General features: G+C 47.0%; 1 protein-coding gene across 6 annotated transcripts in view; it reads right to left on the minus strand.

Annotated features, from left to right (window-relative positions):
- The window catches only part of SLC24A1 (solute carrier family 24 member 1), a 31,680-nt gene extending 16,266 nt beyond the window's left edge, over positions 1-15,414 (minus strand). For 2 of the 6 annotated variants that reach the window (XM_060097155.1, XM_060097153.1), the window contains exons 1-3: positions 13,491-15,414; positions 2,013-2,066; positions 239-347 (exon numbers count right to left, since the gene is read on the minus strand). In XM_060097155.1, the coding sequence (XP_059953138.1) occupies positions 239-347; positions 2,013-2,066; positions 13,491-15,383 (2,056 nt within the window). In that variant the 5' untranslated portion in view covers positions 15,384-15,414. Of the gene's footprint in view, positions 1-238; positions 348-2,012; positions 2,067-6,605; positions 6,826-13,490 lie in introns of those variants that run through there. The other 4 variants (XM_060097156.1, XM_060097154.1, XM_060097158.1 and 1 more) reach the window with 3 other exon arrangements.
- Between the last annotated feature and the right edge of the window lie 792 nt (positions 15,415-16,206).

Raw genomic sequence — 16,206 nt, forward strand, 5'->3', positions numbered from 1 at the left:
AGACAGGGAGGTAGTGGGATGTGGATACCTAAGGACCTTAGCTCCTTGGGGGCCCTCTCCTGGTGGGTCTTCCCAGACTGCCTGCCTCTACCACCCTCTCTCCTCTGCTAACTCTCTTCCCACTCCCACCCTCACTCCACCTGCTGCCTCTCAGTTTTGCAAGTCCCAGTTCTTGTTCAGCTGCAGGAGGGAAGGAGTGGACAGGGAGACCACGCAGGTCTGGGCAGACCTCGCTTACCTTCCCCCAGAGGGTCCAGGCTGCGGAACATGAGCTGGTAGATGGTGCTGCGGATGGTGCTGTTGTGCAGAGAGGCCGAGCTGCTCCCTTGGGTCAGCACGGACGCGAGCTAAGCAGGAGAGAGCCGTGCAGGCCTCAGTGGGCCTCTGCCCAAGCTGGGGGAGGAGCCACATGGGGGCCTCACTAACCCTCCTCTCTCCTATAAAGATCAGGCCAGAAGCACAGGAGCCTTATCCTGGCACCCTGTCTTCCTTCACCTCAACAGGACAGTTACAGTGCTTTCTTTCTCAGCCTCCCCTCAACTCTTCCATGACTGGCTAATTCTACATACCAAGTCATTCCCCAAGCTCTTGGATAGGGAGCAGACAACGTGTATTAAGGACACCACATTACCAAGGGTTTGTCCATCCCTGCAAGTACATCCTCAAAGAAACACTCTCACCCATATACCTCACAGACAGCCCCATGGTGCATGGGCACAGCCCCTTACAGTCCACAGAGAGCGTCATGGTGCTTTATCACTGCCCCACCCCCAGACATAAGCAAGGCTTTGATCCCCACCTACAGAAAAAGAAATGAAAACTCAACAAGGCTGGGTGGCTTATCCAAGGTCATAAACGAAGGAGTCAAGACTAGCACCCAGGTCTTCTGATTCCAGCCCTTTCTTTTCTACCCACATGCTCAAGAGACCTTCACAAGCACACACATACACACATCTGTATGTGCAGACACACGGATGTGACATACATTCATTCACAGTGCTAAAAAAGAGACTACAGGTCCAAAATGGAGTCACTTGTGCTCTGCCCACATCACCAAACCGAAACATAAAATACCTAACTGCAGTTTCAGCCCCTCCCAGGAATGGGCTCTTAACCAGTCAGTCTGGAATTAACTGGTTAGCACACTAGTGAGGTAATCTACCTGACAGACCCCTGCTGTCCCCCAAAGGAAGGTGACCTTGCCTGAAACAACCTGGAACTCCTTTCTATTTGCTAGATGGGATGCTGGCCAATTCATGAACTGTTGAATAAAGCCGATTTGATCTTTAAACTTACTCAGTTGAATTTTTTTTTTTTTTTAATTACAATAGTGACACACGTAGAAACATCATCTGACTTAACAAGGGAACATCCAAAGTCAGACAAACTGCTTGCTTGGTCCCTCCCTACCAACCAACCCTCTGGATCTGAACTCTTCTGCCATCTAGTGGCTATGGTAACACAATACTTCACAACAGGCCTAGGGATTTTCATAGGATGGAGGAGATTTCATTCAGACCCTGGCCTCTTCTCTCTAAGGTCCCCACTTCTTCCCAAATGTCCACAGACCAAAGGCAGCTAAGACACAGTTTTTCAGAAACCTCAGATCCCCCCGCCCCACCCCTCGTATGTTTCTCTTAGTTCTGGGGCATTCCAAAACCACAGGTAATTAGGCTTTTAGATCAATCATAGAGTGTTGGGTCTACAAAATGGGACTTGAGTTCATCTAGTCCAGTCATTTTACTGATGCAGAATCTGAGGTCCAAGCTCACACAGGCAGTGAGCAGTGACATTCTGGACTTAGCTCCCAAGCTAGCACCTCCTCCAACGCCACCTGGAGGTGACAGTCCCTCTGGCTCCTTCCCTGGCTCACCCTGGCAGTGTTCCCAGGAGCTTCCCAGGTCTGAGCCCAGCCCAGTATCCCCAGCATCAGGGCCACAGCGCCCTGGGTCTGTGGTTGTCCTCTGAAACCCTGCAGTATCCCCACTGGGCAGACTCCGCATGGCACCCACCTTCAGCTTCTTGTTATCCTGCTGCTCATCCATCACAACTGTCCCATCGCCCAGCTGCAAATAGGGACAGGAATCACAAGATGTTCAGAGAGACCCTCACCCTTCCTCCCTACTTCCCTCTCTCTCCAGGGAGCCCTCATGTGGGAACACAGAAACACACCCAGAGATAACCTGGCCTCAGAAAATGTTTTAACATATCCACCACCCCCAGCCTGGCCTTCCACAGTCTGGCTTCAGCCTGCATGCAGTATTGCCAGTCAAATGTGCCCACTCACTGAGGTCCAGTAACACCAGCTACAGCTGCCTTTCAGTCTCTCAAATGCACCACCCCCTTTACCCACCTCGAAACCCTCATCACACAGTCCCTCCTCCTCTGTTTGGAACCCTCTTTCCTCCACTCCCCACGTTTCAGGTCACCACTTACATGTCACCTTCCTCTGGGAAGCTAAGGTGCCCAGCTAATTCTCTTTTATTGACTCCTTTTCCTTCATAGCACTTTCCCCAATCTATTTGTATGTTATTTGTATGTTGGCAAACCCAAGTAAATTGACTGTCCCACTAGCATCTTGAAGGCAGACTATTTCATTCATGACACATGCTTGTATGTCAAGCATGAGAACACTGCCTGGCACTTAGCAAGGGTTCAGAAAACGTTGGTTGAATGAATGAATGAATGAATGAATGAACAGTCTCCTGCATATGCCTAACCTATTCCAATTCCTAGTCCCTTGTTCATGTCTTTCCCCTCTACCTAAAATGCCTTCTCCATTCCTCTATGCCTACCAATTTTTCAGAAAATTCTGGGTGAATTCTTACATAAAGCTTTCCCAAATGGCCCCTTTCACCCCCACCCCAGCCCTCACTCCAGCTCTCTACAATACCTCTCTCCTCAAAAGCTGTATAACAACAGTGGACACATTTTGTGATACCAAAAATCTGGCTCTATAATCGAATAAGTGCTTGCTAGTGTCCTGGGGAAGCTGTAGGGCAGCCAGCTGGGGAAGGGAACAGACCTAGAAGGTCCGAGATGAAGAATCATTACGCCCACAGTATTTACTCTCTGAACCACTAGCTTGCCACTCTGCATTTAGTATCTCGTAACACCATCCAAACTTCTAAAGAAATCATCGCTGTTCACACATATTAGTTGTCTACCCAGCTAGACTTCATGTCTTTTTGAACTACGATATAGTTACCTCTGTTCCCATAACCTGTGGCATAGTGTCTTGTACACAGCAGATGCTCCATTAAGGAGAGCTCAACGAGTAGATATGCCAAGTGACCTCTAGTGCCATCTTCAGGCACCAGGGTCACCAATGGCTGCCCCCAGTAATTGTCTTCACCTTCCACTGCCTCCCCCACCTCACCAACCTCCACAGCCAGAAGTAGAACTGGACTTGCTACACTCCCATCTCTGCCTGGTCAGAAAATACAGAGAATACTGCCTGATTCAGGGCCCCCCACCCATCCATCCGCCCAATTTGTTCACTCACTCAGTTCTTAATTTCTGAGTACCTGCTGTTTACCGGGCACTCTGCTAGTGCTGTAGGGATACAAAGATGTTTAGGGCATGGATTCTACTTACAGAAAGGAATTGAGACCAATGATAACACGAACATATGACAAAGCAGAATGTGCCTGAAGAAATGAGAGGCACAGATTAAGGTGCTGTGCTGGGATGGACACGGAAGCCTTCTGAAAGTAGGTGAAGTTTGGATAATCTTTGAAGGATGGGAGAGGTTTGAATGCTTGGATACACATTGTTGAATGAATGAACAAATGGACGAACATACAAATGAATGAAACAAAGCAGAAATAACCAATCTGAATATGAAGGGGGCACTGTGGATTTCCTGAACAAATCCCCTCTTTCACAATTCTGGGATATTGGAGGCTACAGCACCAAACCCCACTGGCCCAGCTACCTCACTGTTTATCACATCCAACTCTCACCCAGTGAGTTCTTAGAAATACGAGAGGCCAGGTTACCCTTTGGGATGGCTGGTTCTGTCCATAAAAGGGCAGGAGAGACTGACTTTTGCCCCACGAAGCACATGACTAATGATTTCTCTTCCATTCAGGTTTATTTAAGTCAAAATACTTCTCTACGGGTTCACTGTTCATTGAACATATCAACATCTTCTACCCTCAGTATGCGCTTCTAACTTTCTGAAGCCCTTCACATGCATTTTCTCATTCCATATCACTAATTCTATGAAACAGACAAGGCTAGTATTATTATTGCTATTTTGGCAGATGACAAAACTGAGATGCAGAAAAGATTCTGTGACTTGCCCACTCACAACAATAGTGACAGAACCCCCGACCTCCTAATCTCTATTCAGAGGATTGTTTTTGTTGTTGTTTTTACTAAATCACATTTCTTTTCCCAAGCATAAATAAGGAAATGAAGTCAAATTTATATTTCCTAGTGGCCTGTTTCATATTATTGACATTTCAGGTAAATGGATATAAATGTTTGTCTACATTTGAGTGTGATTGATGGGTCCATATATGGGTAGTGGTACCAGCAAGTAGGTGCTTTCAGAGTATGCCCTTATTACAAACACATCCCCACATCCACCTCTCACACTACACCAATCATCCTGCTCTTTCTTTTTTTTTTTTTTTTTTGCGGTATGCGGGCCTCTCACTGTTGTGGCCTCTCCCGTTGCGGAGCACAGGCTCCGGACGCGCAGGCTCAGCGGCCATGGCTCACGGGCCCAGCCGCTCCGCGGCACATGGGATCCTCCCAGACCGGGGCACGAACCCGCATCCCCTGCATCGGCAGGCGGACTCTCAACCACTGCGCCACCAGGGAGGCCCATCCTGCTCTTTCTTCAGCCCCATCATCCCCACCTTCTCCCTCTCCTCAGGAAAATTAACCAGAGGGCTGAGGAAACCAAAGAAGATGTCTTCATGCCAGCCAAACCCCCAACACCTGTGATACATCTTGATGAGGATGAGCAACAGGATCCCTTGCAGCCAGCCGTTCACAGGAACCTGTGGTGGTGAACAGGGCAACCCTTCGGGGGCTTGTTCTCCTGACCTCCAATTCCTATCTCCCACTGATGTAGCAGTTAATCATTGACCTCTCCCTTTCTAGACCACCCACGACACAGTTCCTGAACTGCACATTCTGGTCTGTGTGTGTTTTTAAACATTCATTCAACAAAGATTTACTGAATCCCTGGTTGAGTCCTACCTTCATTGAATACAGTTTAGCACCCTGATCCACTCACCTGTCTAGGCTGGAAACCCAAAAGTCTGCCCAAATTCCTCCTCGCTTCCTCACAGCTCATCTACAACTAATTGTCAGATCTAGTTCCTGAAAGTCCTCAGATTTGGCCTCACTTCTCTATTCTCCTGCCTACAATGCTGCAACAGCCTCCTGACTCCTGGACTGTTCCTCTTCTGGTTCCTCATTCACTCTTCAGCCAGAGTGATTTTCTGAGCAAAGCATACCATGTCCCTCCCCTGCACCCTGGGGGCTCAGTGTCCTCAGGAGGGAGTCCACACTCCTTAGCTGAGCATATTCCAGCCTCCTGCTTACCTCCAGTTCAGTGCTGTCCAATAGCAATAGAACGCAAGCCACACATGTAATTTTAATTTTTTTAGTAGCCACATTTTTAAACAGTAAAAGAAACAGGTGAAATTAATTTTAATAATGTACTTTATTTAACCCAATATATCAGAATTATAATTCAACATGTAATTAATATAAAAATATCAATGAGCTATTTTACCTTTTTTCTCATACTAATATACCCAGCGTATATTTCATACTTAAAGCACATCTCAATCCAGACGAGCCCCATTTCAAGAGCTCAGTAGCTACATGTAGCTAGTGGCTCCCATACTGGACAGTGCAGCTATAGTCTCATCACCCTCTCTCATTCCCCCGGCCTTTACACATGCCTAGGAGACTCCTATCCCTTCTTCAGTCAGCCAACCCCTGCTTGTCCTTCAAGATTCAGCTAAGAATCACCTCCCCCAGGAAGCCTTCCCTGACTTTTGTTGAGATGTCCACTCTCGGCAGTGCTAAATCCCTCAGCACTTACCTATATCATTACACATGGTATGGTAAATATTACTTTCACTTTTCTGTCTTCCCCACTAAGGGGTATTTACCACAGAGCTGATGAAGCTTAAACTTCAGGGCCCATCTCTCCCCTCACAAACCCTTTCTGAGGCCTCATATTTAATTCTGTAGCAACAGTTTTATATTCCTTTTCTTAAAGAGGGTCAGACCCCACAAAACCTGGATCAACTCCTGCTCCTCTGCTAGGTTGAGCCCCTTGAGTGCTGCCTTATTTCTCACTGTATCCCCAGACCCTACACAGGTTTCATACAAAGAGATTCCATAAATGTTTGCCAAATGTATGAACATCAGAGTTCTTTGGGGCTTAATCCTAATCTCTCTCTCTCTTTCAGAGTAGCATCAGCTGGTCCTTGATTTTAATAACCATACATTTGCTGGCGATTCACAAATCTCTATTTCCAGCCCTGACCTTGTTCATAAGCTTTAAGCCCATTTGTGCAACTGCCTCATAGACATATCCACTGGGAAGTGACATAAACACTCAAACTCACCACTCCAGAGCGGGAACTTTTGAGTCTTCCTAAACCTGTTCTTCTTGTAGTCTTCCTTTTCTCACTAGATGGCGCCACCATCCATCCACCCTGCTGCTCAAGCGAAAAACCTTGACTTCCACTCACCCTCCACATCCACACCATCACCAAATCCAGACGATTCTGTCTTCAAAATATCTCTCAAAGATACACACACACACACACACACACACACGCTGGATGCCCACAACAGCCTCCTAACTGGACTCCCTACTTCCACCCTTGCACACCTACCATTCATTTTGTACACAGCAGTTAGGGAGTGACCTTTTAACTATGACTCCTCATTACATCATTTCCCATTGAACTTCAAATAAAATCCAAACTCCGTATCTAATCCACAAGGCCCTGATGAAGCAGCTCTCATCCGGGTCTCTAGTGTTATCCTGTACCACTCTCCCCTTACTCACTATACTGGCCTCCAGTTCTTTCCTCTAGTGCACCAAGGTCTTTCCCTGCTCTGAGCCTTTGCAAATGCTGTTTCCTCTTCTTCCCTTATGGAGCATGGGGAAGAATTCCAGAAGAATTCTCATGGAACTCCACTTGGACTGTCTACTTGAACTTCTCCTCCTCCAGGAGGAGGACTCCCCTGCTCTCCCTCGCTAAAGGGGGCCCACTACCTACAGTCACTGTCCATCACATACACTATTTCCTTCACAGCACTTTTCATACTCAGAAATGTTATTTTACTTGTTTATCATCCATATGCCCACTCCCCCACACGAAAACATTTTCTGTTAGTTTTATATTTCCAATTTATTCAGGTAACAGAGCATCTAGAAATCATGCTGTTATTTGTAGAACACCATGAATATCTAATTTCATATTTAATCTCATCACATACACTAGGAAAAAAGATTACTCTGTTGTATGAATAACAGAATACGTAAAATCTCTTGCAAGCATACACACATCCATGGAAACAACACGCTATTCTACCAGGCATGATCAGATGTTTGAGTTTTTCTGTTAATATTTGTTTGTTTCTTATGCATTCATTTTGTCATCTGCTAGCACTCACCAGCAGATGAATGCTGAAAGCTTAAGAAAATTTTATGAAGAAAAGAAGCCTTTACACTGAGAATTTGATTCTTACCATATTTTCCTGACAACTGGAGGGAAGCTGACTATTATTTAAGAAGTTAGGTAATTCTCTGGACTCCACACTCTCACTGCCGAGGGCCCGGGTTTGATCCCTGGTCAGGGAACTAAGATCCCACAAGCTGCGTGGTACGGCCAAAAAAAAAAAAAAAAAAATTAAAGGAGGGAACCCCTCAGCCTAGCTAGGATGAGTTCTTTGGGAGCAAAGTGGATTTCCTGCAGGCTAGTAAGGTCAGGCCCACAGAGGCAGGAAGGGTCCTGGTGGCTGCTTCCTGTCCAGCACCCCTGTCTCCACAGCAGACAGCTGGTTGTCTGGCAGTACAGGTCACTGGAGTAAATATTAACCCTGACAGGAAAGGGACGACTGGTTCCTAAGGAGGCACCAGGTTTGTCTGCTTGGGGTTTCTGTTGGTTGGTTTAATAAAAAACCCTGCCAAGAAGAAAATAGCCTGCAATGCACTTAAGAAAGAGTGGCAGACTTCCTCCTGGCGTTTCACATTCTGAAGTATTCCTGGGGACTGCATGTGGATATGGGGTTTCCAAAGGAGCCCGGACCAGTCTCATTCCCCACCTTGCATCCCTTTTCACCACTGGTGCCCCACAGGGCTGTCTTGCCAGTCAGCATCTCGTGCAGGTGGCCAGTTATTTCTAGCTAAGCCTGTAGTTCTCTCTATAAAGAAGGTCCCATCATCCTTCAAATATAAATAAGGCTTTTCGGCCAGGCTAGAGCCTAAACTTTGGCTTTCTGCAACTATGCATGGTCAAGGAAGGTCAAATATTTATCATTTGGGGCCAGAACAAACAACACCGAGAGCTTTAAAACCAGGTAAAAAAGTTTCAGAGCAAGCTAAGTTAGACTGTGTCGATAACTATGCAAACACTTACCATTTCTGGGCTTCCCTGGTGGCACAGTGGTTAAGAATCTGCCTGCCAATGCAGGGGACACGGGTTCGAGCCCTGGTCTGGGAAGATCCCACGTGCTGCAGAGCAACTAAGCCCGTGCGCCACAACTACTGAGCCTGCGCTCTAGAGCCCATGAGCCACAACTACTGAAGCCCGCGTGCCTAGAGCCCATGCCTAGAGAAGCCACCGCAATGAGAAGCCCACGCACGACAACGAAGAGTAGCTCCCGCTAGCCACAACTAGAGAAAGCCCGCGCACAGCAACGAAGACCCAATGCAGCCAAAAATAAATAAATTAAATAAGTAAATTTAAAATAAATTAATTAATATATCTTAAAAAAAAACGTTTACCATTTCTTCATTGGGTTCATATAAGGCATCCTCAAACCAATACATGTCAGTTTGACAATGTTGTCTGAAATATTTTTAGCTTTGAATTTTTTTTTCCAGCCAGTGTCAAAAGAAAGACTCTAAAATAGTTACTATGTGTCTATGTTCAACGATACATTTTTTTTCTGAAAATACTCTTAAGTAAATTCTGATTAGAATCATTCACAAAAAAAACTTTATCCTGGTTCTAGATTACCAGAAGAGAATAAAAAGTAAAGTGAAAGGTCCTCCAGCTGAGAAACTCCACAGATATCAGTTGGGTGAATATCTGATAAGAAAATGAATGGTTCTCTGCTGAACTTACATCTCCAAATTGTTCAGGTAGGAGAACACCTGCGATTATGTTGCTTAGTAAAACACCACAGGGGTATTCCTATTCGTTTACTTATTGTCTGTGGCTGCTGTCATGCTAACAACAACAGAGTTGAGTAGTTGGATAGAGACTATATGGCCTACACAGCCTAAAATATTTACTGTCTGGCCCTTTACAGTAAGTCTGCCAACCCCTGCACTAGTCCATCCCATTCGCTTTACAGATGAGCAGCGTGAGACCTCGAAGAAAAGCACAGTGACTTTGTAGCACTTTGCACAGTGTTCCCTTTATCAGTTACTTTTGTCTATGTCTGTCCCTTCTACTGGAAGGGACATGATCTTTTTACTTCCCACACTGCTTTTCATTTAAGTGCTTAATAATACAGGTGTGTGGAGTTGCACTGACTTGCCCAGGATAACAGGGTTAGCCATGGATACTGGGTTAAAACCCAGATAAATGGATTCATAAACTGGTGATAAGGACCACCAACTAGCTTCGTAACTTTGGCAGAGTTAATTATCCTCTCCGAGCCTCAGAGTCTCCTCATCTGCAAACTGGCAATAACAATTCATTCTTGCAGGGTTTTTTTTTTTCTTCTTTTTTGGCCACGCCGCAGGGCTTGGGGGAATCTCAGTTCTCCGATGAGGGCTTGAACCTGGGCCACGGCAGTGAAAGCCCAGAATCCTAACCACTAGGCAACCAGGGAACACCCCTCCTGCAGGGGTTTTATGAGAAATTGTCAAGATAATGTACGTATGTCATAGACCCTCCACAAGTATGGATTCCCTCCCCTACTCCTTTTTCTCTATAAACTGGGGACCCTGACCTGTTAGAGTTCCCTGAGGAAACCACCAAATACTTGTGGAGCTTCTGCTTTAGGGATGAGATGTTGGGCTCAGCCCTTTGGGAGATATAAAGATTATTTCCCCCATTTAGTGGCAATGATGAGCCTAACACGTGGCCACACCTCACCCCAGGCTGCCAACAGAGGAAGGGTGAGGCCCAAGTGTCTTTCCTGTTCCTGTTTCCCTCCAAGAAGGAGCTGGCTCCCACTGCCCTCTAATTGTCTTCCCCCTGCTTAAATTTCCTGAGCACTTGCGGCTTTGAATTCTCCCCAACCCTCCTCCTTGATTCCCTACCACTCGGTCTGGCCTTTCCCCACTTCTCTCTTACTTCCTTACCTTTGGGTGTGTGGCTGACTGAATAAGCCCAGTTTCCCTGACCCCCTGCCTTCTCACGGAGAAGCTCAAAGAAGGAAACCATTAGTCAGGGAAGACGTGTGAACTGATAGGTCAGTGTGAGTGAGTGAGTGAGCAAGGCATGTTCATTTTCATAAAGTTTCATAGTTAAAGTAAGATAATTTGCAGAGGTGAGTACACATTCTTGCATAAATCACAAAAATGAATACCAACACAGATTACTAGATCAAAGACTGGATTTTCAGAGAACTGCTTCAAGAATTCAAACAGAATGGCTTCCCTCAGTCTGTCAGTGAAGTACAGGATAATTTACCTCCCTCTAACAAGATCACAGGTCTTGGGGCAGCCAAACACAGACAGAATAATATAGCAAAGGCAGTTACCACTCTCTCTGGCTATAAGAAACCTGGGGTGAAACTCCAAATCCAGATGTTTTTAAAAATCACTTCAAAATAGCTACACTTTTTAAATTATTTGGACTAATTTTTAGAAGGCAGTTGTTAGTGCTGCAAAGTCCTAACTATAGGTTTTCAATTTTAAATAAATATAAATTTACTTTCAAGGACAGCCAGTATTTCAACCTGTTTTTTTTTCAATAATGCTGTTAATTAAAATTCATACTGGATCTGTTTCAATAAATAGATAAGAACAGTTGTAATCAGCACTGCTCTCACTGGTTGGCAAAGAACTGCTACTAAAGGCCTTGAAGAATGTTTTAAATAAGTTACAAATTCTCTTTTGAAATCATGATTATGCTTTACTTGCTTGGCAAGCTTTGCTTTGATGCTCTGGTTCTGACAAAATTGAAAATTAAGAATTTGCAGAGTTTAAATAAAAACAGAATTACTATGAAGGGCTGGGAGGCAAGTCAAGAGGTATTTTGATGTGGACCATTTTTAAAGTCTTTATTGAATTTGTTACAATATTGCCTCTGTTTTACATTTTGGCCGTTTAGCCATGAGGCATGTGGGATCTTAGCTCCCGGACCAGGAATCAAACCCGCACCCCCTACATTGGAAGGTGAAGTCTTAACTGGCCCACCAGGTAAGTCCCAATTTTGAAAACTGCTGGCCTAATGTATACCAAGGCATTAGATACTTTCTCAGAGAATAGTACCAGACTTCACGGCCACCCTCAGCAAAGCCTGCCCTGAGAACTTCATGAGGAGGGAGGACCCTGTTTCCTCATATTAAATGAGGTAATGCTTTGAGCCTCCCTTTCTTTTTTAAGCCTCTGGCTTCTTAAGAGCAGTCATCTGGAGGGAAATAGTACTGAATGGGGAGTTAGGATACTGGGTTCCCATTCCAGTGTGGATACCTTCTGGCCGTCCAACCGTGGGCAGGATATTTCTCCTTTTTGGGCCATCTGCAAAAATGTACTAATTGGAGGTTGGCTGACCAGATCAGAGAAACAACAGCTGTGCTGGGCCTGACAGAATGGAACTCATTTAGACACAAGACATTATCAATGAATGTTACCACTACACAGAACATTTGCATGATTAGTTGGACTCTGTCATTCCCGCCAGAGATGGGAAAGGACCTGTCCAAGGTCACACAGTTAGAGGCAGAACTGGATTAGAACCCAGGTTTTCTGACTCTCAACTCTATGCTCTGAACACCACACATACCTCAGAAGTCCTAAAGGAAGTACATTTCATCTCCTTGTATCACACATCTCTGAGACATGTTGCTGAGTTTGGTCTCCATCCTGCCCACTCATCAAAACTGCACTGGATTAAGCAGCTAAGTCCTTCCACTCTTTGCATGCAAAATTCTGCTCACACTAGTGGCCTGAGATCTGAAACAGGCAGGCTATGAACCAACTTTTGCCCAAACTCACCCTTTAGGAGCATGAGAGGAATGGGGGTCTGTGTTCACTAGGGTACCCTCACTTTGGAGTCTCAAGGAACAAAAAACTTGCGGATGAATTTTTAGAGATCACTTCCCCAGTTAAATTTCACTATCCAGATTATTGAATCATGCAATGAATTTAGCAGGAAGGTCCCTCACAGGGGCAGAGAAATTCTTGGAAACTCCAAATTCTTGGAGTCAGAACAATGCCCCAGAGTTGGAGCTCTCAGTCTCCAGTCAGCACAGAGAAAGGGCTCTGCACCCAGGGCTGGCTTGTCAGTGGATGAGTGGAGCTCCCATCTTCAATATTTTAAAAACAAAACAAGGGCCTCCCTGGTGGCGCAAGTGGTTGAGAGTCCGCCTGCCGATGCAGGGGATACGGGTTCGTGCCCCGGTCTGGGAGGATCCCATATGCCGCGGAGCAGCTGGGCCCGTGAGCCATGGCCGCTGAGCCTGCGCGTCCGGAGCCTGTGCTCTGCAACGGGGGAGGCCACAACAGTGAGAGGCCCGCATACCGCAAAAAAAAAAAAAAAAAAAAAAACTCAAAAAGCCTCCTCCTTCTCAGACCCTAACCAAACTACCAGCCCCTCAAGGTCTGGAATGTGAATAAACAGGATTAAATGAAAGTGAGGGTGCTAGATAAACCCTACACACCATGCCCATTTTATCATTTTTCCCTGCCTGATATCTGCTTGGACATTCTCCAAAGCCCAGCTCAAATGTCATTTCTGAAGACCCAATCAGAACAACCCGGGTTCATCCTGGCTCCACCATCTATTTGCTGTGTGACCTTGAACAAATGGTTTAACTTCATTAGGCCTCAGTTTCTTCCCCTGTCAACGGGGGATCCTAATAATAACCATTTTATAGGACGATTAAGGGCTGACCCAAGGTCACTCCTGCAAAAGCCCCAGCATAGTGCCTGGCAGAGAACAGGACTCTATAAATATTGAATGCATTGCAAGGGAACCAGAACACTTACTCATCTCTTGAGGTCTGACCTAGCACTTGCCATTCTTCAGTCCCTGGCTTTCCCCTACCCTTTTGCCCAAAAGCGGGCAGAGAAGCCTGAGCCAACCTGTTCTTACCTTGCTAAGGTCCCCTAGGGCCATGACCTTGGCCACTGGCCTCTTGCTGAGTTGCTCCTTCACCCAGAACTCAAGCTGTTTGTTCCACTTCATGGTGAACACATAGAGGGCATAGGCCAGCAGAAGCAGCAGGCTCTCCCACCAGACAATGAGGTTATCCAGGAAGAAGAGGATGAGCATCATTAGGTCAAGGATGTAGAAGGTGATGTCACGGAACAAGGGCCACCAGGTGAGCTTGAGGATCTCCCGGGAGAAGAGGGCACAAGTGCCAATGACAAAGAGGATGTTGAATACCGCAGAACCCACTATGGTGCCGATGCCCACATTGCTATGGGAGATGAAGATGCCGATGAGGGAGGTGAAGAGCTCGGGGGCAGAGCCTCCAGCAGCCATGAAGGTAGCACCTGCCACATCCTCAGAGATCTGCAGCTTGTCTGTGATGACACCCAGGGCTGGGACAAAGTACTCGTCACAAACGATGGCCAAGGCTATAAACACATACAGCACGCCAAAGATGTGCAGGACCACCCAGCCCTGCCTCCGCTCCTTCACACTGAACAGGTCTCGGGGGTATTCTGCCTTGGGGTGGAGGTCTGGCTGCCCAGAAGGCAGTACTGAGGGACTGGGAGCCTCTGGCATCCCAGTTGTTGTCAGACTGGGGGAGGGGACAGTGGACGAGACTGGGACTGGCTCCACAACCACACAGTGATGGACCTGAGTGGTCGGACTTGCCCTGACCCTGGGAGTTGCTGGAGTGGTGGGTGCTGGGGAAGGGTTCTTCACCAGCCCCCAGAAGGTGGCTGAGGATATTCCAACGGTCGGTGCACTGGTTCTGGACGAGGGATTCCTAGCCTTCCACGCAGCAGTAGAGGCTTTGGTTTCTGCTCGGCTGCTGCCTGTCGTGATGCTTACTGTCACCTGCCCCTCAGAGGTGGCTGCGGTGTGCTCCAGGACTGTTCCTTGGGGTGTTGTCAGGTTGTTTTTTCCCACTAACCCCCGGTGGTTGGTTGAGCTATTATTGTCCACTCTTCTGGTGGTAGTTAGGGTCTTCTCTTCTGCCACATTCCTCGGAGAGGTGAAGATGTCTGTTTCTAAGTCATTTATCAGGAAGGGTGGGGCATTATCAGTTACTCCCTTGCGAGGAGTTGGGGTGGTTTCCTCCAATACTCTCTTGGAAGGGTTGGTCTCCAGTATTTTGTTGGTTGTCATAATTTCACTGTCTTTCACTGTTGCTCTGGGGGTGACCCCATGACTCCTGGTCATTGTCATGAATGTGGATGGGGCGTAACTGTTCACCATCCTACCAAGTGGGGATGGGGTGTATTTCCTCACCTTTCCCCTGGCTTGAGTTGGGCGGTAGCTCTTCACTTCTCCCCTGGGTGTTGCTGGGGTATAATTATTTACCACTGGTCTGCCTGAAGTTGGAGGGTAGTGATTCAGTGCTCCACTGGGTGTGGCTGGGGTGTCTTCCTTCACTTTTTCTGTGCGGGCTGCTGCTGGGCTGTCGCTGCTCTTGGGTGTTGCTGGAATGACGTTGGCTATTCTTCTAGGTATACTGGGAGTGTTCTCCATTGTTACACCAGGTGTTGTTCCATCTCTGCCTACTGTGGCTTGGGGTGCCCATGTCTCAACCTCCATTTCAGAGCTAGATTTTGGAGGGTCACTGCTCACCATCATCATCTCATTGTTGGAAAGGTCCCGGCTGGCTAGTTTTACAGGGTGTTGGGAAGAGACTGCTGCCCACAGTGAGGGGAGCCCCTGGGGGCTCCTCAGGTACTGGTAGGTGGAACCCATGATCAGCATTCCCAATAGGAAGAGGAGGCGCCTCCAATGAAGCCGCTTTGGCCAGAGTAACCGCCTCTCCTGCGCCCCCATCCTGATCAATTTCCCCATGATGGCCAGTTATGCCTGGTCACAGAAGGCCTCTCATTCTGTCCACTGAAAGATGGGGGCTGCTCTGGGATTCAGATTAGAAATCAGAGAAGATTCCTCCATGAAGCCCAGCCAGGGGGTAACCACAAACCTAGAAAGAAAAAAAAGGAAGAGGTTATTTGCGCCTAAAAGGAGAGCTGGGAGCCACCAAACCCTCATCTGGAAAAGTGACCACTCACACAGGGGCCTTTGTAGTGAAAGGCAGTTGTTTCTGCTGGAACAAAACAACCCCTGCCCCCTGCTCCAGGGGGCAATGTCTGCTCATGGGAGAAAGAGCATCTTGGGGTCCTCTTTGCTGTGTAGGCATGCCAGCAGCCCAGGTTCCTGAGCTGGGTCTACCCAGCCCTCCTAGGGATCCTTGCAAGAGGTCTGCCCACACTCCGCAGGTCCAGCCAGAGTTGCTGGGAGCTCAGTCATCTGTAGCTGGTGCCCCAGGCCACAAATCTCACCTTATCCAAGGCAAAAGGGAAGTAAGGAGATATGATTTTAAGCTTTAGACAGAAAGGGGCAGTAGTGGAAAGCAGTGCAAAGCTCTATGTGTTTTTACTGGACTGATTTTAAAATGATTCCACCATCATTCAGAGAGGACAAAGCTTAAAATTTAACATCATGAAGCTTCCCAGACAGTGTGTGGTGTCATGGGAGGAACATGGGGAATAGGGTCAAAGGCTAGGTTCCCAGATCTGCTGCTTACTAGCTGTGTCACCCCGGACAGGCTGAACCTCAGTGCTTCATTTGTAAAATGGGCATGATAACATATGCACTGATTATGCAAAGATTATCT

This window comes from Mesoplodon densirostris, chromosome 4, assembly GCF_025265405.1.
Source record: "Mesoplodon densirostris isolate mMesDen1 chromosome 4, mMesDen1 primary haplotype, whole genome shotgun sequence".
NCBI classification, from domain to species: domain Eukaryota; kingdom Metazoa; phylum Chordata; class Mammalia; order Artiodactyla; family Ziphiidae; genus Mesoplodon; species Mesoplodon densirostris.